Genomic DNA, 26,493 nt, shown 5'->3' with positions numbered 1-26,493 from the left:
CCCGCTCCCCGCCTTTCCCGATCGGCGGAAAAATGTCGGTCTGCCTGGCGGAGCTGCGCGGGGAGCGGCGGCGGGGAGAGCTGTGCAGAAGGTGCAGTTTGAATTATGCTTCTTCCCCCTCCGGCAGCTCTGTGGTGGCCAAATGCAGTTCTCGCTGCTGGCCATGTAAATAACCGGGGCTGCTGCTACCCCAGTGGCTTTAAATGCATCGCGGGGCTTTTCCCCTTCCTAAAAAAAGCCCTACGACCAACAAAAATCCAAACCTCGTTCCCCCCCGTGCCAGCCCTTTAAATGCTCGGAGCAAGTGTACATTTCCATCTGAAATCAACCCAAGTGTTACTGGCAGTGTATTTTGTCGGAGAGAGGGGAAGAGGGGGGATCTGGCGTTTGGACCCAATAAAATGGTCTGCTCCAATGTAAATATTTACAGGTTATTAGTGACTTTTTAAAAAACATTTTCAGTGAGGTCTGTTATTTACTGTGTGTCATAAGTTATTAATGTTCATTGCCTAAGTACCCTGCTAAATCTGTCTCATGCCTTAGAACAAAGTCGACAATTGGCATATTGTTTAAAGTATGAAAAAAATGCGAGTGGGTTTAAAAATTGGAAATATCTGTATTTTCAGAAGTGTAAATATTGCTTTGTAGCTGTCAAACTCCAGCCCTTGGGTATGAGATAAAAAAGTATCTTTTGATTAATTTCTCACTGAAACCGACCTGTCACCTATTCAAAGTTTTCTGGAACTTGGGGAAGGTCAAGAGAGAGTCCTGCCTGTTGTATGAACTCTGCCTCTTTTCTTCCCCAAAAAAGTTCTGTGGGATGTCCAGTGATAGGCAGAGGTCAGTGGAACTTGGGGAATGACAAGAGAGAGTCCTTCCTTGTGTATTTACTGCCTCTTTTCCTTCCCCAAAAAGTTCCCCACGATGTCCAGTGATAGGCAGAGGTCAGACGATGAAAGTCCAAGTACCAGCAGTGGTAGTTCAGATGCTGATCAGAGGGATCCGCCTGCACCTGAACCTGAAGAGCAAGAAGAACGAAAACCCTCTGCCACCCAGCAGAAGAAGAACACCAAACTATCCAGCAAAACTACTGCTAAGCTATCTACTAGTGCAAAAAGGTAAAGGGGAGAGTGAAACATCCTGCAGTATTTTTGCATAGTATATGGAGTCACAGTACTTGCACTGCACTTGTCAGGGCAGTGGGATTGTTCTTGTAAAGCTGTATGGAAGGGAGTGAACTATCAGCTTTGGTTGTACATAAGCCTGCTAAGCAGAGTTTTAATTAATCCAAGTCTTGTTGGGGTAACAGCTACACAAACTTTTCCTATGCCTTGTGAAGAGTTGGTACAGAACTTGGTAACTTACAGGCTGACTGGGAGGGAGCTATATATCTATATATATCTATATATATCTAGGTATATTTTGTATTTGCAAAAATGTGTGAGAAAGCTTTGGCACTTTTTTTCTGAGTAAGGTTTCCATGCCTGATTAGTATAGGGTGGAGTCCTCCTGGAGTATTTTATTATGATCTGTAGACTGATGACAGGCAATGCTGTCTAATTAAAGAAGTCATAAAACCCCAGTGGCTTCTCTGGGCCTTATGAGAGATTTTCATGACGATGAAGCCTTATGCACCTTGAAGGAATGGGTTCTCTTGGGAGAAACCTAGGTGAGTTTTCTCCCTTAGGATCTGTGGATTTAAACTGTGATGTTCTACAGGTAGCCTCTACCTTTAATCTTCAGAAACCTTGTTTAGTTACATTGGTTGCACTTGCATTTGCATAGAAGTTTCTTGGCAGTCTGGGTCTCAAGATGTATACTCTGGTAATTTTCTCCAAGATTAGTTGTGTGCAACTTTAAATTCTTTAATCTCAGCTGTATTTGGAGAAGAAACATAATTTTCCAGTCCTTCCCTGGAGCTGCTTTCCTTTGCAAACATTTACAAGTATCCTGTAGCAAGAAAAGTTGTAAGGTAGCTGTAGTAGCTTCAAATTTTGCTTATTCAGCATGAGTGTTATCAGAGTTTTGACTTTTAGGAACACTTTAGTAATTTTGTATTTGACTTAAACTTAGTAAATTATTTTTGAAATATGTTAAAATTGTTGCAGAGAATGGCTGTGTGGCTTTGATGACTTTAGGCTTGTTAAAGAAACCCTTTGAAGTAGGACTGGCTAAAGAGAAAAAAGTTTAGCAACTACTATGTAGCACTTGTAATTTGCTGTTAGTTGTCTTTATTTGACAAGTCTGAGATACAGGTTTTTGACACTGAGTTTCCCCATCTTGTCTTTATTTCACTTAATTGTTGCAAGTCTAATCTATGCATCTCAGATAGTTCAGTAGGCTGAATTATGAAAATAATTGCATTTATTAGTGCAAGGACATCCAGAGCAGTTTCTGTTAGCTCATTTTCTAACACCTGCTATTTGCATGAAATTCAAAGTATTGCTCCTATGTGTCCGTTTGTGAAGAGAAGTCTTATTTGATATTTTTAAGAGGAGCTTAACATGTATTTTGAAATTGCACCTCTTATCTACCTGATCAAATTTAAATTGACAATAAGTTTTCAGTACTCATTTTTCAGATCTTAACTCTTTGTGAATGTTTGTAGTAAATTTATGCACAAATTATTTCAAGTTATTGTATCACTTTTATCACATAAATACAGCTACTGCATAAGGTTGCAGGAGGAAAGGCAGCAGAAGGTATGGAGAGAAGCAAAGTTGATGCAGAGAGATTATTCCAATAACAGAGACAGCCTGACAGATCTGCAAATCCACTTTTTAAACACACTGCAAAGTAGTAGGTAAAATATTTGTGAAAAGAGTGTGTCTGCTGCCAGCACGGTTCACTTGAGCCTCAGTCACAGGTCCTGTAGCTCTGGTTTAAAGTCATTGTCAAATCTGCCTGGGCAGGCTCCCCCCCCTGCCTCATTTGCATATTAGCTTGAAAAGAAAATCTCCCTGGTAAAAAGTGCTCGGATGTGAAAAAGAGTTACTTTCCTGAATAGTTGTGGGAAATTTCTACCCAACTAAGCTGTAAGTGTTCTGTTTACATACAGCGTGGAGCAGGAAAAAAGCTGCAAAGTTTCTCAGCTGTGGGATTTGGGTTATGCCTCTGAGAACAAAGAGGAAGCAGCCATGTTAGCATTACTGAAGGCAAAGCCAATCTTGCATTTAACTGCATGGTGGTAGAGGGCAGTGTAATTCCCTGATTTATTCTATAGACTATCTCAAATGCTTTGTGTCTGTTCTCATTTCACCAACAGAATCCAGAAGGAGCTAGCTGAAATAACCCTTGATCCTCCTCCTAACTGCAGGTATGTAATGGCTTCTTAAATTGTGGTCGGTGGTAGGAAATTAATGTGCTCAGCTTAACAAAAGGCAAACTTAATGTTTATGACGGGTGACTGTTAGACAGAAATTGCATACAAGCATACAAAACGTTTGAAACTTAAGTTTGATATTTTGTCTGCATGTTGGAGGTGTAGTCATTAGTGATTGATGTACACAGTAAAATCTATTCAGTTTGTTGTTCACAGCTGGTCACTGCCTTCGTGAAACATTAATTATATGAATGTTAAAATAATGCTGAAGCTTTCAACTTAATGTCTGCATGTAGTTTGAACTGGGTTTTTGTGTGCTGAGTTTCTAGAGGGATGTTTTCATTCGGAAGTAAAAACTGTATGTGATTTTTATAGGCTTTCTCTTAGTATGTTGTTTAACAGATTAACTGATGTATTGCCTCTAAATTTATGTTTCTGTTGGTCAAAGTTGAAGTCACTCGATAAAGAATATTTTTAAGGAAGTCCCCAACTTGGGAGGGACTTCTGTTAGGTTTTAGAAAATGGAATTTTAAGCATGGAAGACTGAGTGATTTAGTTTTAAAGTGATGTTTTGGAACTGAAGCACTTGATCTGTAGGAAAGTTAGAGAGTAGCACAGTTAGCTGATTTCTTTAAATCTTTTGCATGTTTTACTTTTGTTTAAAGGATACATAAAAATTCTCATTAGCTGTGAGCAGCCAGTGTTCAGATTTGCAGTAAAGCTAGCTTTAAATACTGCTTTCATTTGAGTCATCTCAGTAAGATTTCTGAATGGAAGGTATCTTAATAACTTGTATAACCATGTACATGTTTCAAACAAAATGATGGAAATGCTTTCTGATTCTGTGTTGGAATTGTTTGACTTTTGAATAATTAGAAAAGTTTGGTGGGTGTTTTGTGAATTTGATAAAATATGAGCTGTTCTTCTGTCTCACTAATCCGTGAGCACAGGGGCTAAATCAGAGCAGTGTTTTATTGAATTTGTGGTGGAGGCGTCTTGTCCTAAGGACTCTGCTGTAGATTGCCTGTGGCAGTCTGATGTATTTGCATGCAGGGTCAGTGGCTCTGTTTGTTTAGGGTTTGTTTTATTTTGTTTGTTCGGCTTTTTTTGGGTTCTTTTTGTTTGTTTATTTTTTTGAGGTTTGTTGGTGGTGTTTGTGGGGAGATGGGTTTGGTTTTAAATAACTGCTTTAGATAACTTTAAATAAATTACTGGGATCTAGTTCTGTGTTGGTTCTGCACTTTATATTTGAACCATCGAAGGGTCATGGTAGAAGAGAAAGTATTTAAATGAAATAGAACTCAGACTCTTTGCTTACAGTTGCCAAAAAGATAATTGTAACAGTTTCGGGTACAGCAAGTTACAGCTTTTGGAAAGAGAAGCTTCCCCCTCTCACACTCTGCAGCACTATCTGATACTTGGCTCCCTGGGAAAGTGTGTTCCTCTCAGAACAAGAGTATTGCAGAGCATTTTGCTTGTGAGCTGGTACAGCCACATGCCCAGGAATGCTGTTGAGAATGATGAAAACCCCCCAATGTGTCTAAAATTATTCAAGTTTCTTTCCTACAGAGAGTAGGAAAACATGTTATTTTTTACCAGCGAGGAAGTCAATGTTTCTGTTCCCATAGGTATTTTTAAGATGAATTTAGTGGATTTACTCAGTAACAACTTTATGATGAGTGCATTTTTACCTTTTGCAAAATAAAAAAAAAAATCTACAAGAGAAACAAGCTTCTGTAACAGGAGATCAGGGTTTCCATGATAAACAGTTTGAACAGAGTTTCAGTGCCCAATGTATTTACTGTTCCATTGAAACTGACTTGTTAGAAGGAGCCTTTCTTGTACCAAGAGGTAAATGCAGCTGGTTTTTACGTGCAGAAGCAGTTGGCACTTTTACTTTCTTATAGGGTGTAGTAGCACAGATTAGGCTACAGACGAACACAGCAGGCTGATGACACCTCTGTATTGCTCATCATGCAACAAGCAGCAGAGTGCTATTTATTGCATTTCTTGTGACAGTAAAAGAATTTGTAAAAAAACCCTAAAACGTTTAAAAGCCTGTATAATTTGGGCATATTCTCATGTGTTTAAAAATAAAAGCCTTGTGTCTAAGTTCTCCCAAAAACAGTTTTGCATGCACAGTTGTTTCTCTTCAGTTCTAGAGCACACCCTTATCATTTGCAATCCACATGTTGCAAGCTTTACAAGAATACAACTGGCAACTAATGCTCTTGGATGCTGATAGTCCTTCTGGTCATTCTGTTACATAAGTAATGAAAAATTTGCAATTTTAAAAATGTATTTATGACACATATAAAACGTTAAATGTTGCTTTAACAGGATACAGTACAAATACTGAAGATTATGTTGAGCTCTCTCATATCATGCTAAACACTGATATCTGCTGCCACTTCTCACCTGCCCGTGCAACTGCCCAGAAACACCCCATGGGAGCGACTTGAGGCTGATTTAGCTACTTTAAAATGACACCAACTGGCTGCACTGTGATTCTCATGCAAAAGAGGTGTAGATTTCCCCAGCAGTTGTTTTTCCTGCAGTCACATCTATTGCTATAACATCTGCTTTATAAAAATGCCAGAGCCCCAAGAAAGCCCGGTTCCTGGGTATGCTGAGCAGGCCTGGGCTGCACATTAACTTCTCTTTTAGGCTCTGGGGAAGCAGAATGACAGGCACAGTGAAACTGACTAAACAGTAGTTTTTTGCTTGCCTGTCTCAACAGTAAAGATTGATTTCTGATTCTGTTAATTGGACAATGAACTGTTGAAAAAATCATGTTGTCATGTATCATGCTGTCATGTTTGTGAGCAGCGAATACGAGCTGCTTCTCGGAGGTACCAAGTATAAAACTTAATATCTTCACGCTGATAGCTTTACTCCGTAACACACAGTAGTACTAAATTTCCTGTGATTTTGGTGTGATTTTCAATAAAGAAAACATCAAAAGCAATAAAATTATATTCAGTCTTAGGCCACTAAAGATGTTGGAGGAAAATTAAGTGCTGCTTTCCACTCATGTTTTCTCCTGTTCAACAGAAAAGCCTGAAACAAGTCAATTACTGTCCAACATACACCATAGCACTAGGACACATAAATAAACTGAGGACAGGTATCTGATTCAATTTTTTCTTGCTTTTGCTAGCTTAACTCAAAGCTGTGGTACTTGATGCAGTGTGCTGTATTTAATTTCTTTTGTGCTTTTAATAGCATAAAGCAAAGCTAAAAAGATCTTGGCCCTATTGCTCCTAGGCAGCTCAGTTTCAAACCATGGCCATGCACTTATACATACTTCAAGGTGTGGAAGTGTGCCAAACCCCACTGTTACAGACTCTCAGGTAAATGCTGCAAAGGTTTTGCACATAGTGCATGGTAAATCTGCACTGTAGAGATGCTCTTAAATAGGTTTGACATATCTGGAATAACTGTTTTCAGCTCATAACATAAAACTGTTTAGCTTAGAGGTCACTGCTCTGTAGGTAAGGTTATGTCTGAGGCTGCTGTTGTGATCTGCCCAACTTGGAGGCTGTGGCTCAGGTGGAGCAGGGCGCTGCTGTCTCCAACGCTCATTGTACTTCCTGGATTTTAGGACTGGCACAAGTGGGGCTGTTCCCAGGGGTGCTGTGATTTATAGCAGCTTCCTTTAGCTGCTCCTGGCTGCCCTGCTGATCTGCAGTAACAAAAATGTGTACTCCTAGTTTTCTTTGCTTAGTGTTCCTCATTTCCATTCCTAAATTAAATATTGTTCTTTGTGGAAAAGTTTTTGAAGTTCAATTTAATAACACTCATGTCAGCTTAGTTTATAGTTTACAGCCCATTTTACAACAAATCCACTTTAGTGTAAACTTTGCAGCAAATGAATGCAAACACCAAATTGAGTATATCCACTCAGAGCTTAATTCATGTGGTTTAAAAAGTGGTGAGTTAAAACAGTGCATCTTTCCCAGGCAAGCAGAAGAATAGAAGTCTTTTATATCCTGTACTGTAAATTTGCTTTAATATCTTCTTTTTGTTAAATTGAAAATCAGATATTTGAAAGCAAGCAGTTAAAAAGAAAAAATAAAATGGAAAGGCCAGGCAAAACACATGCCTTGGAGCACTGGTCAGAGAAACAACTTGCTTTCTTTGTAGCTGCTGGGAAATGGGACTTATGGCTAAGGAAAAGCTGCTTGGATCACCCCAAAGGCTGCCTGCTCTGTCTCATCCTCTAGTCAGTAAGTGCCTGACCTTATAGGTCTGTTGGAAAGATTTTCCTTAATAGAGATTACGATATTGATTCCTATTTATTTTCAAGCCTTGTATACTAATACATATTAATGTGATTTCTTGAGTAGTACTACAAAAGGTGGCAGTTGATGATTTTGCTGTTTGTAGCCTCTCCTAGACTTGCAAATAGGTTGATGGTTTATGAGTAATTTATTTTGAAATTATGTATTTTAAAATAACACTCCAAAGTATGCGGACTAAGAACAAATGGAAGCAAGACATGTAAGGGGTTTGTGTTAATACAGGATTCTTCTGCTTGCTGAGGACTACATTTGTCCCTTTCATTACTGCCACATCTTGGGCTAATTCCACCCTGCAGAGTGTTGCCAATGCCAGGGTCTGGAGTTTGACACAAAGAAGAATGCCTGCAAAACCCTGGCAGGCGAACACTATTACTGCTTCAGTTATGGACCCTTGAGTCCAGATGTTTGTAACTGTTGGACTGTGCTTGTTATTCCGTCAGTGTGGGAGCACTGCAGTATGTGTTTAAAGCAATATTGTGAAGGTATTCCTCAGACCAGCAATTTAAGCTCTTTCAGTTGAGCTGTCTGAAACAATGAGGAGCAATGAACAATTGTGCTGGTGGTGCAGGCTCGTCCACGTGCAGAGGTAGCGCTGGATTTGAGCTAATGCAGCCTTGTGTTTGTGAGGAAGGTGCTGCAGCTAAGCTTGTAAAAGCATTCCTTTTGTTAACATACTCTGTCTGCAGTAAGGTTATAGGCAAATGTTTACTCTGCAAACAGTTGTGCCTGTTGAAGATGTTACTGCACAGCTGTGGTTTGCTCCAGTTCTGCCACGGAGGTGACTACTCCAGTCAGAAAGTGAAGCAGATTCATGTGATTACTCTGTAATGCTTCCCAGGGAGGGGGGGGGAAAAAAAAGGAAAAAAAATCATCCAAGTTTGCTTAAATGGTTTATAAAGGTGATTCAAATGAACTCTGCTGGGTTTTTCCTCTCTCCTCTCATAGCAGGCATTGTTCACACAAAGCTTTTTGCCAGACACACCAGGATATGAATAAGCCAATCCATTCCTTTGTCTCTCAAATGTAGTCAAGTTTCCATCTCCCCTTTGTCAAAACCAGGCATTTAGTTACTTTTATGAAATCAGGAGGAGAAAGAATATATTGCATGCGGTCAAATAGCAGGCCTTTATACATAAGTGTGTGCCTGTCTTCACATGTATGTTTTTTTTCTTCTACTCAAGCTGTTGAATTTTCAGATCTGTGTAAGTCCCCCAGTTTTGTGTTTATGCTGTTAATTTCTTGTTGGGAAAACATCTTCATAGTACTAAATACTGAATCCCAGTGACAAAAAATAAATTGTTGGTTTTCTGGTTTCCACCTCTGCAGTGAAAACCCAGTTGTGAACACTAAATGGTCCCTAATGGAAGAGCAGTTGATTAAGGTGTGTAAGAGCTAGAGTTAAGAGTATGTCCACAAGTGTTAAGAGTATGTCCACAAAATGCTTGTGCTGAAGCTGAATGAGCAAAATTTTAAAAAATCACCCAAACTCTACTTGATAATGTATCTTGTGGCACATTATGCTTTTTATTGTCTCTCCCTGCCCAGCACTTTGTCATCACTGAGTGCAATAAATGCATTCTACTTGAAAAGAAAGCTGAAATTTGCAGAATGGTTTCAAGAATACAATCCACATGATTATTTCTAACACTTCCTTTCCTATACAGAAGTTTACAGTTATAAAAATACAATGGAGAGGGTTCATGGCTCCTCTAAAAACATATTTGAAGTAGCTCACAAATGAATATTGAAATTTTACTTAGTACTGCCCATTGCTGATTTATCTGGAATTATTTCTCCTAAGCATTTTCTTCCCTTCTACTTCTTCCTTCCTTTTTTCTAACCAGAAGGCAATAGTCCAGGTCAGAGTAGGAAAGAGTGGTGTCATTTAGCACAGTAATCAGAAGTCTGCTATTTTTGTATTTCTGTCCAGTTGTAGTAACAGCCTTTATGTTACGGAGTGGCTTTTACCTTATTTGCTGCTAGTGAGTGAAACTCCTTAAGGAAGAGGGATGATGCAAATTTATAAAGGCATTTCAGTAAAACATTTAAGTGTTAAGTAGAGCCAGAGTGCACTGTTATTTAACATATGTTCATTTAAAAAATACAGTAGTGAAAGATTGTGTAACTCCTGAACGTTTTGAATTGTGAGAATATTTAAATTACTTTCTTTTCAGCTGAGACTAGGTGACAGATCCACTAACTTAAAATGCCTCAAGTTTTGTGGGTTTTTTCCCCTCTGCTAGTATTGACCTCCTGCAAGCTATAAACCAAAGTTTTTTTCAGCCCCCACACAGTGAATTTCTCATGCAAGTATTCTCAGTGGCATAATTTAGAGAGGGTTATGCAACACAAATCAACATAACTACTCATGGGAGTAAGTTTTCATGTCTGCAGATTTGCAGGTTTGGAACTTGTGTGAGCAGTGTCCACAGTACTGTCCTGTCTGCTCTAAAATCTGTTTTAGTCCAAAGATTATATAGATATTTCACTAGTTTACAATGGCACTACTGTCAAAATGAAAAGAAAAATAAAATTAATGATTGTCTACCTACTTTAAAGTTGCAGAAATAGTTCAAACACTTCTCATTCAGCTAGTGGTGTTAAAGAACTGATGCTCATTATGTCTTAAGTTTTATCTGAAACAATAGAAAAGCCTGACCAGTTTTTTAAACAATTTTTTAGGTATTGTTGTGCAAAAAATTGTGAAAAATGACAAGTAATGGGTCTTAGAACTCTAAGGACAAATCTGCTTTTTGTATTTGTATAACTGTACGAAGGCCCTTCAGGGCCTTCTGTGATAAAATTGACTAAAATATGCCATGAATATGTATATTTATTTTTTTTTCTTTTTACACTCAAACTGTGCATTGCTCACCACTGCCAGCCTGTCATACTTAGTTTGTGATCAATAGTATTTGTGGCAAGGTCCTAGCACTGAATACTTCCCCCTCAGACTGGCTTGTCTCTGTGTATCAGTTTGTTTACTGTTACAGACTTGGTACACCTACTTCAAATTCAATTTAACAAAGTGCAAGTACAAGAGAATCAGCTAAACTGCATCAAACCCTTTATGTAAAATAACCTCATTCCTAAAAAACTGGTGTGTGGAGGTTTTCTGGAGTTGATGTAACTTGGGTTTGCATAGATGTGGAACATTTTGAGACAGGTAATACACAGATTATGAAAAACACCTTGAGCATATTTTCTGCATTCAGGGCTGGGTAGGCAAGAGCAGGGATATCCAGCTGCCATCTCGGACAGGGGCACGTGTACCATTAAGCTATCCAGGAACTGTGCTGTTCCTTTACATTGATGCCTTACTTTGAGCCAGTAAGTGCTGGTGATAAATGAGTCCTAGCCTGCTTGCATTAATTTGGATTAATTTTCCCTCTGCAGAGAGTGCACTATACTGTTACCTAGTTCAGAACTGTGGTTGGAGCAGTTGTTAATTTTATAGCACTTACTGTAAAACAGACTGGCCAGACCTTTTAGGAACTCAGATACAAGTTTAGTTGGCAATGATTAAACTACTATTGTAAGCATCGCTTTCAGAAACAAAGGAGGGTTAAGATATTTTTTTTTTCATGAAACACCAATGTGACTTGTAGTTAGCAGTGAGTCACTTTCAGGTTGGAAGAATCTGTGGAGGACCATCTGACAGTCCCTTGTAATTGATGTTTTCCTTATTGACGAGGATACTGGCCTAGAGCATATAAATACTGCATTTGGAGTTAACACTGGGGATGGTAGGCTTGTAGGCACACTGGAGGACAGGACTAGAATCCTAAGTGACCTTAAAAATATTGTGTAACTTAATAATGAGAACTGCAAGGTGCAGCGCTTTAGCAGGCATAATCAGCTGGACAGATCTGTGGGGGGGAAAAAGTCTGGATGAGGAGTAGTTCTTCACAATAGGTGTAGGTACTTTGGGGATCATGTGCTTTGCAGGAAGTAGGAAAGAAAGGAATAGATCTTCAGATATAGAAGAAAGTTGCTGCACAAGAAAGTTGCTGCACAGGAAATAAGGCAATTGTTGCTAGTCCAGAGTTGGTGGTTATGAAAAGCAACTTCAGTTGCCTTAATGAAGACCTAATATTAATGTAGGAGTACCTGGACATAAAGACAGCATGCAAAAGGTGATGGGTCTGCATTGCCAGAGGTTTTTAAGAAACACTGTGGGGAGCAGTTTAGGTACAGTTGATTCTACTTCAAGTAGGAAATTGACTGAGTGACCTCTTAGAAGATCAGTTTGACCAGACTAGCACTTCTACTGGATTTAAATTATAATGCTAAAGGAAAGCTTGTGGGAAAGTGATTTTTGCTTCATTTAAAAACTATTTTAGTCAGGGTTTTGTAGTATAATCACCCTGGAAGATAAACAGGTGCTGTGATTCCAAGCAGCAGCAACGATTATTAAAAGAGTCACTGGAAGTGCACAGATTTTATGTTGTCAATCAAAAAAAGCAAATGTCTTGCGATTTTTTTTCTGCTGATTTATTATTCCACTTTGTCCCCCTGCCCCCCTGATTTTGGCTTTGTTTTAATTTTTTACCTAATCCTACTTTAATTGCATGAAGTTGTCATTTTCTGCCAACTAGAAATAAACTAGGCACATGTCCTCAGTTCTCCAGAGGTGTTTCACCTTTGTGAGAAACAAATAGCGCAGTAGATCTTAATTTTTGATACTTCATACGCTCTGTGCTTGGGTTCTCTGTCTTTCTTCCACAGGCACATCGGTATCTCTAACATGGAGCTAAACAAAAGCAAGGGACATTTTTGTCCTTACACAGAGACAGTTTGCAGTAGCTATGCAAGCACTAATGCATCGTGCCCAGCACCCCAGATTGGATCCAAGCACATCAGAAAGTGATTGTGTAGTGCTGTCTGTGACCATGGATCCTGTCTCAAGGCACCCTCTGGAATCAGAGCTAAGACGATTGTAGTGAAAATGTAAGCAGCCTGGCAGGTTTCCAGCTGATGAGTTAATGCTGCTATAAACTTGAGTAGTTCCTCTCTGAGGCATGCAGAAGGGTGCAGGCGCTGGGAAGGCAGCCAGCAAAGTCAAAGAACAGACGGCAAAGCTAAAGGCCAGCCTCAGGGATTCACAATGAATTGTCTTGGAGGTGAGTTCCTCCCTTGCCAGATACCCTTCATGTAGCTTCAGTGGCAGGGCTGGACATCAGTCAGCAAATGAAGGTTCTCATTCAGTGCAAAGCCTGCCTGCCTTTTGGGAGCTTGTTTAATATAGCTCGAGCAAAGGTAGCTGTGCCCTGCACTCAGGCCACTTTGTGCCTGGATTATCAGTACAGGTGCTGCAGAAAGCCAAGGGCTCTCAGTCAGTGCTGGCTCAGTTCACTGAAATTGAAGCTGCAATAAGGGGGTTTAGATTCGAAGTCAGGTTATCACTTCACTCTGAAGCATAGACATGGAAGTCACCAAAATGTGTCAGAGTGAATCTGTAGAGTGTCAGCCGGTCAGATTTCATTGGACAAATGGAAACATGGGTGCTCTCCTTTCTCTAAGGGGAGGTTAGCAGCAGAAAGCTACTTTTGCATGCAATTTGAGTAGAGTGTTTATGCTATAAATGCTTTGAACAGTGGGATTTGGGGGGTTGGAAAAGTGTTTCAATAGATAGCTATGCTATAGGAGATATGTTCAGGTGATGGTAGTTCTTGCTGTGAGGGCTGCTATTGCAGCAGGCAATGGGCAGATTCCTCCCCAAATACTCCTTTCCTGACAGAGGATCTGTCTACTGTGTCCCCACTGGGGTTTGGTAAGGCTTTAGCTGGTGTTTGTCCTTCCCCCAACATCAAAGACTTCATCCAGGCTGGAGGATCCACGGGACAAGTGAAGTGGCACAGGGATGGTTAGTTGACACAGAGCTCTGTGTTGTCATTCTGCATCAGTGCCTGTCCTAACTTGTCCATAGATACCTAGGGCATATCAGTATCTAATTCCTTAATATCAATGGCAAAGGCTGTAGTTGGACATTACAGAAGTAGCAACATCTCCCTCTACAGACACCCTGAGGGCCCAGAGAACCAACACCCTTATGCAAATACCCAGATTTCTGTTCAGAGCTTTGGACTTAGAAGGAAAATAATGAGTTTTGGTTTGATTTCTATAAAGCTAATGCAAAGAGAGGTCTTAAGAGACTGAAATCAACTTGCATTGAGCACTCTAAATCTATATTCACATGGAAGCAAATCTAAGTGATCTAAGTTACACAGCACAGCCTCCTGCACTTTAAGCATTGCTCAAGTGATACATGTTCTTATGCAAAAGGTAGAAATATTGTAGAACCTAAAACTCTACAAGCATCACTAAACATTAATCTGAGAGGGTGGTCTTCATATGATAAACTATTTAAAGCACAGTCAGTGGCTGAAAAAGGGTTTCTTGTCTGGAGTAGAAATTTTGTATGATACTCATACAAGCTTTATACAGCCAAGTATAACTCCATGTTTCCCTTCTTCCACAGTCTTGGGTTGCTGGGGTAGTGTGAAGTGTTGCAGTAGCAACCTGGCTGCTGTCTATTCTGAGTTTGGTTTGCTTCTTCCTTTTTTTAATAAGGCAGAATTCTAGGTCATGTACTTAGTTATACCAGAGCAAATACACCACAGCTTGTTTTTTTATTAAATAAAACAAGTTTCTGAAGTGAAAGGGACATAATCAAAGCAAAGTAGTGATTTGTTTGATAAAACAGAGTAACAAACCTTAAATAGATCCATATGTAGAGAAGTTGGTTACTTTCAAGGTTCTCTGAAAACAAATGCAGTGAAGGCATTTTATTTTCAAGTGTTTTGTTTGGTTTATTTTTCATGGTAATACTGCAAACTAGCATTATTTAAGGTCTTTGTTTTCTGTTAAACCTGCTTGGGTTCTTTTGTTTTAGGAACAGAAGAAGCAAAGTAATTTCTTATCAGTTAGAAGGCAAGCTAACAGTAGCGGCTGTTGATGCTAAAACAGCTGTTGTAGGCTGAACACCATGTGGTTCTCCCAGATATAAAGGGCATTCTGGCAAAATTCCTGTACAATGCCTGTACGTGACTTACTAGAAATTAGAGCAGGTGGGGTCAGGGATGGAGGAAATGGAGAGCAATGTGAACTATACTACTCTGATAAATGACTTTTCATCCTTCTGGATGTTGTTTATGCTGTTTGCATTGCCTCTGAATTTCTCTGCAGGCCATGCTTGATATTTTTGTTGTAGATGGCTACTGCCTACTTTTCATTCAGGCAGGACTGTAAGAGAGATTTTGATAACTCTGCTTTTTTTTCTGACAAATGCAAGTTGATATGCTTAATTTTTCTTTACTCCCAGATTCTGACCTTGGAAAAAGAAATATAAATAAAATATCTTCTCTGGACTGTCAGACTCAGCTGTGCTTGCACTCTCTTTTTGTTTTCAAACTTGAGAGTAAGGAGACAGGAATGACAGTGAACACACCTCTCTCCACACCTGAGATAAGCTGGATACCTCCCTGCTAAAATCACCCATCCAGGCTGGGCAGCTTTCCAGTAAAGATGACACGTGCCCACCAGTGTGATAGCAGCTGGTTTCAGGAGGTGGGAAGATAAGAGTGCTGTTTAAAAAAAAAAATGCACCAGTAGAAATATCACTTTGGTTTTCTGCTTCTTGAAAGTGTGTGAAGAACAGGTAATTATGAGAGACTGTATTGCCCAAGATCTTAGTCCAAATCCATTTATGCCCAGAAGAGTTCCGTGTTTGTTAGCTTTGAAAGAGCCATTGGCTTTTGAAGCCTGGGAAAAAAAAAAAAAAAGAAAGCAACACTAAATTGTGCAGTGAGCAGTTAATGTATTGTGCTGAATGTTATTTCTGAAAGTAATTCTGTTGATCTTTTTCTGAAGCTGCTTGCTGATCCCAGACCGAGGGGTCAGTCCCGGTTAGCTTTGCAGTAGAAGCCATAAGCAATGAATGCTTGACGAGTGTCTGAGAGATGCTGTGCCACATCTGCTTGTGCTTTCCATATGCAACTCTGTTCCCTTCAAAGTCATCTGGCAGAGTGCAAAGCACCGTGAGTCATCCTGGCACTGCTGGAGTGTGTAACTACAGTCTCTTAGCTAGGTGCAAGCCAGAGCCTGGCTTTTATCCAGTTTGGATGCAGAGAAGGACACAGGAACACCCCACTGTGCTGCTCTGTCTTAGGTGGGTGGATAAGCTGCAGTATGAAATTGCACCAGCTGCATGTGTTCCTTAGAGGCTGAAACCTCTGTTAGGAGTGATCATGTTGCTGGGGCACCCCAGCTCTGCTCCAGAGCCAGCAGTGCACTATACCAGGGCACCTCTTTCTCCTGCTGAGGAGCAGTGCTGGGCCCAGTGTGCTGGTGGTGCAGCCATGCTCTGCTTGTAGCGTGGTGCTAATGGGCACTGTGCCTCTCTATCTGTCACTAGTTTCCGTGACTTTTTTTCTAGCCTGTAAAGTTTTAATGGTGGAGACTGGATCACCACTGGAATAGAAATTTGGGGAAAAGATTTTCCTGAGGGAAGTTTGAAAGACAGAAGCTTTACTGTAAAACCTTTCTTTTCTCATTTTTGGAATCTCCGATAAGTTGTTCCTGATATTATTAATTCTTCTGGTAGGTAGAGTTAATTTATGTATTAGTCTTCATGCTGCTGTATGAATTATAGATTGAATTATGGTCCAGGTGCTCAGAGCTTTGCCATTCTATGTGTTAAATGTAAAGAAAAAATAAGTCTGAATAATGTTTTGGACTACTGAATAAATGTAAACACTTGGAAACTGTGCCAGAGTACAAATAAATAGAGGATTTACTTTGCAGAGAATGTTATTGTGTACTCCAGAGTATTCTGCTTTGTGGGTAGGATTAGTGCTTTGCATTATACTGGGACACACCTTTTTACAGCTACTACTCTATGTAGCAGAAGATTAAAAAGTTTGCCTATAATTCCTTGTATTTCCAAATTTTCTTTTGCAATTACAACTCATTAGTAGGGGGCAAAGGTTGATTTGAGTTAACATAGCCAGAACAAGAAACACTCTCTGATTCACTGGTGGGTGTAAACTACCTACTTGTAGTATTCCTCCTCTTCTGAGTTACTCAGTCTTTTCTTTTCTGCCTGAAACAGTTTTATTCACAGTCCTTGAAGATCCTCACACTGCAAAGCCACTTGTTTGTTTCTTGTCCTAACCCAGTTTTCCATCCTACTTTCTCCTAACCTATAAGAAAATTTATTTTTTGATTGCAGTTTAATTCCATTAAACCCTTTCCATAACTGTCTGTTCACAACCAGGCTGGATACATGATGCATGAATAAACCCATTTTTTACTGAGATTTCATGGGATATATGGGCACGGGGCAATTATATGAGGTATGTTAAATAACTGGGACTTCTCTTCATTCCACTTTTGTTTGGAAAACAAACAAATTTTTGATTACTGCCTTTCTGATTTGTGGCTCTGAGTCAGAGAAAACCCACCTTTCTCACCTTTTTCAGGAAACCTTGTGTGTGTTTAAGTGCTTTTCCAAAGGTAGTGTGAATTTGCTTTGTTTCAGCTGCCACTAAACATCACTTGACAGAGCCTGTGGGATAATATGCCTGTGTGTCTGCTGCAGTATTGGAGAGGAAAAAAAATTAAGACTATACTTCTTTAATATATTTCACTATTAGAGTGTGCCATTTATGCATGCAATAGTATGAAATTTTCAGATGAGGGTCAGCTAATTTATTCTTGCAGTTGTCCCCTTATGCTTCTTGTAATTTGTAGGTCAGAAAAATGTGTGTCATGATTTCATTTTTCTTTTGGGCACTGCAGCTACCCTCAAGAGTCTTCTCCTCCTGAGACATGAATAACATATTTGATGCATTTCCTGAGGAAGCAGCCAAAAGTGCATGTTCTGACCTCATCTTTAAGCCTTTCCATTTCCTTTACTCATGCTTAATGAAGTTACTATCACAACCATTAAAGATAATTTTGTAAAATTAGATTATGTAATTATTGTAGTTGTACTGGTTTTAGTATTGATTCTGATTCTTTATTTTGGCCCAGTATGGCAATGCCAGTTCGCTCTGATTGTTGGATTTGGAAGTCTGTGTTGGTTGATTGAGGTGGCTAGGGAGCTCTAAGGAAATGGTTTAGAGCACTTTGATACTTTTGTTTGAGGAAAAGAAATTAATTTACATTGAAGAGACTCTGTTTTAATGTCTCAAAAGTCTTTCCTGTTACTTTGATGCTTAGTCCAGGGAATCATTTACAAAAGTTTTTCCAGTATCCCTCATGTCAGTTGTGGTTCACTGGTATGGATGCTATGGAGAGCTGTGCAGTTGTGTTCTAGATAGCACTGGTGTGAATGGACCTACAAGTGGCTTCTTACACTTTTTGTAAGCTCTCTTCATGCACTGCATGTTTTGACTGGGGAAGCTAAACATGCAATTTCTTTGTTTGAATACACCTCTACCTCTAATGTGGTTAAGTTTAGACTAAGATCTGGAAGTAAACTCTTTGTAGGGATTTTCCTATAACAGAGCCTAAATTTAGCCTTCTTTTATATGAGCGTAATTTTTTGACCATGAAGTACCCACAATTTGTGGGAGGTTAGTGAATGAATGGGCTGGGGGCTGACAGTGTATAGGCTTTCAAGTCCTTTACTCAAGAAGGAAATGAAATTGATGTTAGCATGTTAATTTGATGGAGTACATTTATAGGAGGCTTTATATAGCTGTTGGGTGTTAACTTAAAACCTTTCATTTGCACATTTGTTTGTTTTTTGTGTCCTTAGGTTATTTAATAAAACATGCAGTGAAACACTAGAAAAGCTCCTGGACTTTGTCTTCCAAACAGCTATTGTTGTCAGTGTTAAGGTTCTTCATGTCTTAAACAAAACAGTCCTTTTTCCTTAAAGCAAAAGTATGATTTTGAAGAGTTATTTACCCTTCATGTGTTACTGTGTATTTTTATTTTAAAACTGAATTATATCGATTGTGCCTTTTCTGGATGTCGGAAGTCAAATCAAGTCACTCTGACTTCTGAAGATAGAAATGCTACTGTATAAAATCCTTATAAGTATAAAAAACATCCAGGGAAACATTTCAAGTTAGTGCCCACACTCTTCAGATTCCTTTAGCTTCTGAAGGCCACTGTGGGCTTGACAGCTGTATTTCTGTGTCAGTGGTAAATAAGTGCATACAGGGGTGCAGTGCATGAGACAAGGTTGGCTTGGCACCGTTGGATTGTCATCAGTCTGGTCTTGTTATTACTCATAAACTGTGGTTCGCTGTAAGCACACTATAGATGCTCCCTGTTTAGTGCTCAGGAACTCTTTCCTTGGAAACTGTGTGCCTTTTTAATGTGTCATGGCTCAATTATCACATTCATTTTGGCTGCCAAAATAGCCATATATATTGTCTAGCAAGTGACAGCCTGGGCCTTTATCTCTTTCTGGCTGTTTGCCAGCTGTTTAATTGCAGCCCTGTGTTTGCTGTGTGTCACATCTTATGGTGGTCTATTATACCCAGCTAAAACAATATTTTGAAAATGTTTCAAATGTAAACTAATTCTGTGAGACTTTACATCCTGTTATTTACATGATCTCCTAGGAATGTAATGTAGGTCATTTTCCCCCTACAAATACGAACACTGTACCTCCAATCATCTTATGAATTTCCAGGACAGAGAGAAGACAGGATGGGGATGCAGAAATGCTATCTTGTCCCCTTGAGAGATGTAATTAATGCTGTACACTTGTCACACAATTTTTCATTTGTAGTTTTTCATTTAAAAACTTTAAAAACATCCAAGATGTTTTTAAAGCCAAATATTCTTTGTTCTGCTTTTAGAAAAGAGCAAGCATACAGAAACTGAGCTGAGATCTCAAAAGGAATAGTAAAACCTATGAGCTGTATTTCTGCCCAAATAGATACTTTGGGTGAAGATGATATTGGGGTTTGCATGAATGCTGCCTCAGAGAGGCAAAGAATGGTACAGGTGATGTACACAGCATGTTTGGTTTGGCAGCCGCCTGCTTTCCATCAGGAAGGACCTAAGTCAGGGCTGGCTCTGTGTCCTGCCACCCCACCCCACCTGGAGCCACTCAGTGTGAAACCAGTGTATTGGAGGACTGAGCACTCCACAGCACTTCACTGTGCAGGGAATCCTTGAGCTGAGTCCAGTTTTGCGCACCTCTCTTTGTACAGATATTAATATCTTGCTCATTTTTTCTCTGAAGAGCTTTTATCTTGAGAGTTTCAGCTCTTGGATGGATTCCTATGTGGTGCAAACTGCTTTAGAGCAATGCAGGTACATCAGCTAACAATCTTGGCTATGTAGATTTTTTGGCAGAAACTTTGCTTTTCCACTGCTTTAAGGGGAAATCAGGATTTGTTCTATTGCATGTTTAATAGGAAGAATAACTGCTTAACAAGAAAGATGTGATAAATGTCTTCATAAACAGTTTGCTTGGTAAACAGTTTTGCAGTTCAGAGGAAGACGGAAGAGCGCTTAAGATCCCATTTTTGTGCAAAACGTTAAATTTATAATTAAGTAATAAGGATTAACTTTAAAAGAAGGAGAAAGATCAAGTTATCCTGTAGGCAGGATTAGATCTACAGGATTTTTTTCTTCTTAATTGGAGGGGAAAAGATCCCATCTAGCTAAAGCCATCTAGCATACTGGAAGAGGTTTAATATTAAAATGGGCTTTTTTAAAAGGAAATAAAATTTTTAAGAGTGCTCTTAAACCTTGTGAAAAATCCAATACTGTGTGAGGATAATGTACTTAAGCATGTACATGTATGGTTTTTTCTGGTTAATCTGCTAGAAAAATTGTGGTTAGTAACAACCTTTTACCATATATTTTTGAGAAGCTGACCTGTTACAAAGTGAGTATTCAAAGATAGTTAGGAGACAGTTGTACATATATGGGGCAGCTGGAGTGAGAGTGGTTGTGGCAGTTCTGCTGCGCTGTCACTGCATGTCTCTTCAGGAAATGCATCGAAACAGTCACTACTGTCATTTTTTTTGTAGCAAGATCTGCATAATTCCAGTAGTTTACAATGTGACCAGTCTATCCAGTGTCAAAAAAAGGGCCACTTTGCTTGTGTTTCTGCTTGACAAAACTCTTCATTGTTCCATTATGCTTTTGTATAAGTGCTGCATTTAGTGTGTTTTGCGTGTGAAGTTTCTTATGTATCCCAAATCACTTTACTTTCTGGTTAGTCTGAAGACATCATCAGCTGAGTTTTGTAGTACATAGATAAAGTGGGTGCTGAAAGGCAGCCTGCAGAAACCCTTCCTCTCTTCATGCTGCCTGGTTCGATAAGGCAGGTGTGCATGTGTGCCATTGACACGGAGGTGTAGATTTTTACTTGATTTGTTAAGAAGATATTTTTTCTGAAGAGTAGTTGCAGCATTCAGGGAATAGATACCCTCTGATGGAAAAACACTTTTATGTTACATGTGGCCATTGCAGAGTAATGGTGGCTTTGGGGAAGTGAAGTTTCTTTATTATTTGAGGTCTTCAGATATCCCTGGGAGTTAGATACAAGGAAGTTAAATCCCAACAAGGCCTGTACAAAGCCCATCTGGCAAAGCAGTGATGCCAATTACTCGTCATGGCTGAACATTCACTATGTACTCAACAGCAGATAGAAAGGAGGACATGATCAGGACAGGTCACAAGAATGCACAGCACATACACCACTACAGGCTGATCAAGCCTGAATGTTGAAATAATGAAATATTAATCAAATGCAGGAAACTGGTGGGAAGAAGGGTGAGAGCAAATACCCATGCTGCATTTGCTGTGGAGCAAAAAAGGTGCAGTGGGGTGCAGGCAGAGTGTGGAACTGTCACAGGCTGATGGTTCACACTGAGTGTGGACCAGCTGTAGTACTGGTGCTTCAGGGTTTTGCTTGGCTTTTCATGTCCCTAAGCTTGCTGTGCTTCCTATTCCAAGTCCTGTTTCACATGCTACTTTCGTTCATCATTTCTGACTTTTTGTATCTTCTCCCTCTCCCATCTCCACAGCTGTGATTTCAATAATTTGGACTAAACATGGTCCTTTGTTCAGTGGAATATTTCTTGTATAGTCATAGCTACTTACTTTGGGGATTGAAAAAAACTCCCAAAAAGAACAACAAAAGAGAAGAAAAAATGATACATCCTTGGCAGGAACATGCAGCATGTTCAGGGTTAAAGCAGACCAGGAAAAGGGACACTTCCCTTTCTTGTCAAATTAGCTTTGGTTTCTAAGATCCATCACGCTGGAATGTAGCCCTGAAACGCCAATTTTCTTGTTAGGAGGAAGCAGAGCCAATTGACTTAAACTTTTAGTTGCATCTGCTGGCAATTTCCACCAGAAGCTAATTACAGCTCACAGCTATCACCAGCAGATGACTGACTGGTTTCACCTCACAAAAAAAGAAAGTTTAAATCTGCACAGGGGTTTCTTTTTCCTTTAAATTGTAAAACTGTTGTTACATTTGTCAAGCAGGTATCTTACACACACAAACAGAAATCTTCAAACATTAGGTAAATTATTTTATCATACAAGTAGTATCTCTAGGTGTTTCCAAATCTGGAGGTCATTTATTTGCCTTTGCACTGTATCACAATGTCATATGAACACTACATGGTGTGTGCATTTTTAAATTGTGATGTGATGAACTCAGCTCACTTTTTGTATTGTCAGTTCTGTAAATTACTTCAGGGTAATGAAAATAGCTCAAACCTTTTTGCTACATTAATGCAGCAGGTTTGAAAATGCTCATGGGTACTGAAATATTTGCACCTCTTGATACTGTGGTTCCACAAAAATGAATTTTGCAAGAGTGAACCTTTTCAAGAGTGATTCTTTTCAACAAAGAACGGAGCATGACTTTTTTCAGCTAGCATCACTAGGTGGCGTTGCCTAGTAGTCTAACAGCTGAGAGTCTGAAAATAGATTAAATTAATGTAAATCTGTAGAGCAATTAAAATATTTAAATCTTGCAGTGTGTATGTCTTAGGTTTGTTTTTTTCCTTTTCAATCATGCTTCTAATTGTTTAAGAGAGGGTGTTGTGCTGAAGTGTTACTTCTGCCTGTTGCAGCTCTTAAGCAACTAGTGAGTGTGCTGTAGTTTCTGCTGTGGTTCTGCTCTTCCTTGGCTTGCTTGAACACTGCTTGAAGTCGTGTGCTGAGGGACCAAGGCTCAGCCAGAGCTTGTGCTGCTGTTTCATGCACAGTTCTCTCTGTATACAATTACCCTCTTTTAATGGTATGCTGAAATATTAGGAGAAGGACTGCTTGAAGGATGCCAGAGCAGACAGGCAACAAAAACTCTGCCAGTATTACTTTATAGGAAGCTCTGGTATGGCCTGTTTTTTCTAAAGTATGATGTCCACTGTTATTACAGACAACATGAAATGAAACAAAAGTGTTTGGGTCTTTTATTCTGTTGTTTATTTTGTGGTTTAGACCCATACCACATTTTTTTCTTCCTGGCTGGTTTCCTCTATTTTGTCAGTGGTCAGTCATGCTCTGGCAGCAGCACTAACATGACACTGCTGTGCCTGGATTTGGGGCATGGCCATGCCTGCACACTGTTCTCTGGAATTAACTTGTTCCCAGGCAAGGCTGGGGGAAACCTGCCTTTCATGTGAGTAGTGTATTTAGCTGAGAGCAAAAAGACATCAGGTAGGTGGGTTTATTCAGGGACGATGGTAAGGAGACATGATGAACCAAGCAGCTTTTGTTCAGTGCTTTCAGTTCAGCTCCATCATCTGCCTCTTTTAAACTGTAACTGAGAATTTGGCATAACCTACTCCCTTTTCTTAGTTCACTAGCATTTTCAACGCAAAAGATCTCCTGCTTGACATTATAGTTATTTTAAAATTCTTTCTTAATCCATTGCAGATCTCTTTATCAGTCTACTAAAAGTCCAAGAATTATTGTTGACAAGAATTGGTATAACTCACTTGTTTCATTTCTCAGTTTAAGTAATATTTCTAGATAATGTCAATCAGTTTGCCTGTAATAATACATTTAGATGTAGAGTGCGCACACCTCCGGTTGTTTTAACACTTGTATTTACAAAACAGTATTTTTAAAGAGTTTATGGTAGAATCTTTGTTGTAGGATAATGCTGAGGGTTTACATTAACAATTTGGACCCCTATAATGCAGTATTATATTTCACAAAAGAATGAGGAATAAAAACACCAAGGTAAAGAAACCAACAAACAGTAAGCATGTACCAGACTGTAATTTGATGAAAGTTGGTGACCAAAGCTTCTGTTTATAAAAGAGATAAAAATGAGGTGCTAGACCTTATTTGAACAACTTTCTGGAAACCTGTGCAGTGTATTTCTGTAGGTTAAGGTAGCTCTTTGCAAAGACTCGCTTCAGAGAAATGGAAAATAAGATCTGGGGAGAGGACAAGGTTGTTTGAGAACTGCAACACAATGCTTTACAGCGCCTCACGTGTGCTGGGGAAGCGATGTAAGAATACCGGGACAGAAAAACCCTTAATCTTCCCTTACATATCCATATGTTTTTAAATCAGAATAATTTGAGTAGCTATAAAGTGATCAAGTCACTTATGGACTAAGTTTTCATCACTTTATACCAGGTAATTGATAGTAAAGGTACAAAATTTGGTACAAGAGAACACTGGTGGGAAAGGTATACATTCATCTGAGCACTCCAGCCAGTAAAGTACTGAAGCATGTGCTTGTGTCCCACTGAAGTCACTGGGTTTTAAGCACATGCAGAAACACTTTCCTGAGCTGGGTCTGAGGGAGAGGAATCAGTTAAGCAGGGCCAAACACAGAAAGAGGAGGGGAGACCAGCATGGTGACTGCAAGTGGGAAATAGCTTTCATGTCCATTATTTTACAGGGAAAGCCTCTACCTGTAGCTGTGCAATGCACTGCTAAAATTTGTACCAGATCTCAAAATCTCACCTTCAAACATGTCTGATCCCCCAGTGCCTCCTGACGGGTTGCAGTCAGTGCATTTGGAAAGCATAGGCTTTGGTGCCTGAGCAGGGAACTGGGATCTGCCTGCTGTCCCCTCTCTTTGCCAGCTTTCTTGTTGCAGTTTCAGAAATATACCATTCAGAGGGATAATATTTCTCCCACACCTCCATCCCAGTGTGCTGTCTGCAAGCAGGGAGAGGCAGAAATGTGGAATCAGTAGTTCTGAGGAACAGCTCAGAACATTGCTATTTGGAAGGACTGTTTAATGAGCATAAAATCAAAGTACACATTCAGTGCCAGTCTTTTCACCTAAATTTTACATGAGGGCTGAATGCTCATTTAATCCTGTTTCTTTGGGGGCATTCAGCACATAATACTAAATGTGCTTGATTTTTTTTTTATTTGCAGGTCACCTTTTAATGGAGCTGTAAAAGTAAGTGTAAACTGCACCTTCTTTTGTCATCAGTAAGTGCTGAAGGGTGTAATGCTCAGGGCAGGAATGGCTCTGGGCTTACATGTGGGAGAAGGATGGGCAAACCCTAGCACTACCCAGTAAGTAAGAGGGTTGAAAGGCATCATGGGCTCTTGTTCATTTGCACTGTCTGTTTGTACAGGCCTCCTCAACACTACAAATACTTCCTTTTGGTTTCTTGGGATACTTCTCAGAGGCCCTGTTGTGCTAATCCTAGCAAAGGCATGTCCAGAAGGACAGCTTTTGCACTGAAGAGTTTATCTGCAATAGCTAATGGTTCTCCTACTTGGTTGAAAAAGAGATCTGGATAGCTTGTCTTGATGTCCTCCAGGTCAGACATAATCAGGAAACAGCTCAGGCTGCTGCTCTGCACAGGGAGGTAGCACATTCCCCTTTCAGAGTGTCTTACAGAGGAACTTTGTCCTTGGTAGAAGTCAATTGAGTAATTTCCCACACAATGCAGGCAATTGCTGTGGTCCCTATCTACAGTGAAGTGAGTATGATCTGGATGCACTTTGAACATATGCCAGAAATGCAGGTGTAGGCCAGATGAAGCAGTCATAGATCTCAAACGCCCTTTTCCCCTCCCTGATTTCCAGCTGTTGAATTCATTAGAAGTGCACATAAATGGGAAATGACCCAAAGTAGGTTCAAATTCACAGTACACTGTGAATGTTTTGAGCTGTAATCTGGATGGGTGGTGAATAAAAAGTCAGATCAGGAGTCAGTGTCTTTCTGAGCTGCCCTCTCTCTGTCACAGGAGCAGGTTATAACCCTGCTGCTGCAGATCCTCCTCATTCACTCCCTTCCTTGGCAGCTCCTGTGTTTGAATAGGCAGTGTCTGCATGTCTGTGGTGATGGGAGGAGGTGAGAATTAGGATGTCTCACCCCTGAAGATCATCTGTCCCTTTCAGGCACCAGGCAGGAATGGGCAGTGTCTGGAGGTGGCTGCCCAGCTGCCACTGTTCTGTGTGTCTGTCTGCTGGGCATGGGTGCTGCGTGCTGTTCCTCCAGCAGTCGTGTGATTGCTGAAATCAGGATTAAGTTCTCATTTCTTAAAGAAACTGTGTGTGTTTATTTTAAATCACAACTTTTTGGAAGAAAACCTAACTGTTTAACCATGGCATTTTCAGGAGGGTGGGAAAAATGCCAAATGGAAGAAAAGTAGTTTTTACTGGTTGTGAGAAGCAGACTTGAGGATCTGTATTCTGTGTTGCTGCCATCACTGCAGAAGTTGTCTTCCTCTGCACAGAGCTGAGCTTCCCAGTGTAAAGTCAGCATTGTAGGAAATCATATAAAGCAGGTCTGATGTTTTACCTCTGTGCCAGACATGGGAATTTCTGTTTGCTTTGAATCAGTTGCAATAATAAAAAAACCACTTTGGCCTGTCCTCAGCACCTGAAACACACCTTTATCAGTGATTTCATCCCAGTTGTTTTTTCAGATCCAAACAGTTT

The 26,493-nt window shown here is 39.8% G+C and overlaps 1 protein-coding gene across 1 annotated transcript in view; it reads left to right on the top strand.

Moving 5' to 3' along the window:
* The first annotated feature begins 24 nt into the window (after nucleotides 1-24).
* The window catches only part of UBE2E3 (ubiquitin conjugating enzyme E2 E3), a 56,523-nt gene continuing 30,054 nt past the window's right edge, over nucleotides 25-26,493 (top strand). The window contains exons 1-3 of the mRNA XM_015635170.3: nucleotides 25-91; nucleotides 916-1,118; nucleotides 3,266-3,316. Of these exons, the coding sequence (XP_015490656.1) occupies nucleotides 925-1,118; nucleotides 3,266-3,316 (245 nt within the window). The 5' untranslated portion in view covers nucleotides 25-91; nucleotides 916-924. The remainder of the gene's footprint in view (nucleotides 92-915; nucleotides 1,119-3,265; nucleotides 3,317-26,493) is intronic.

This window comes from Parus major, chromosome 7 (assembly GCF_001522545.3).
Source record: "Parus major isolate Abel chromosome 7, Parus_major1.1, whole genome shotgun sequence".
Taxonomy (NCBI): domain Eukaryota; kingdom Metazoa; phylum Chordata; class Aves; order Passeriformes; family Paridae; genus Parus; species Parus major.
This window is presented reverse-complemented; position numbering and strand designations above follow the sequence as displayed.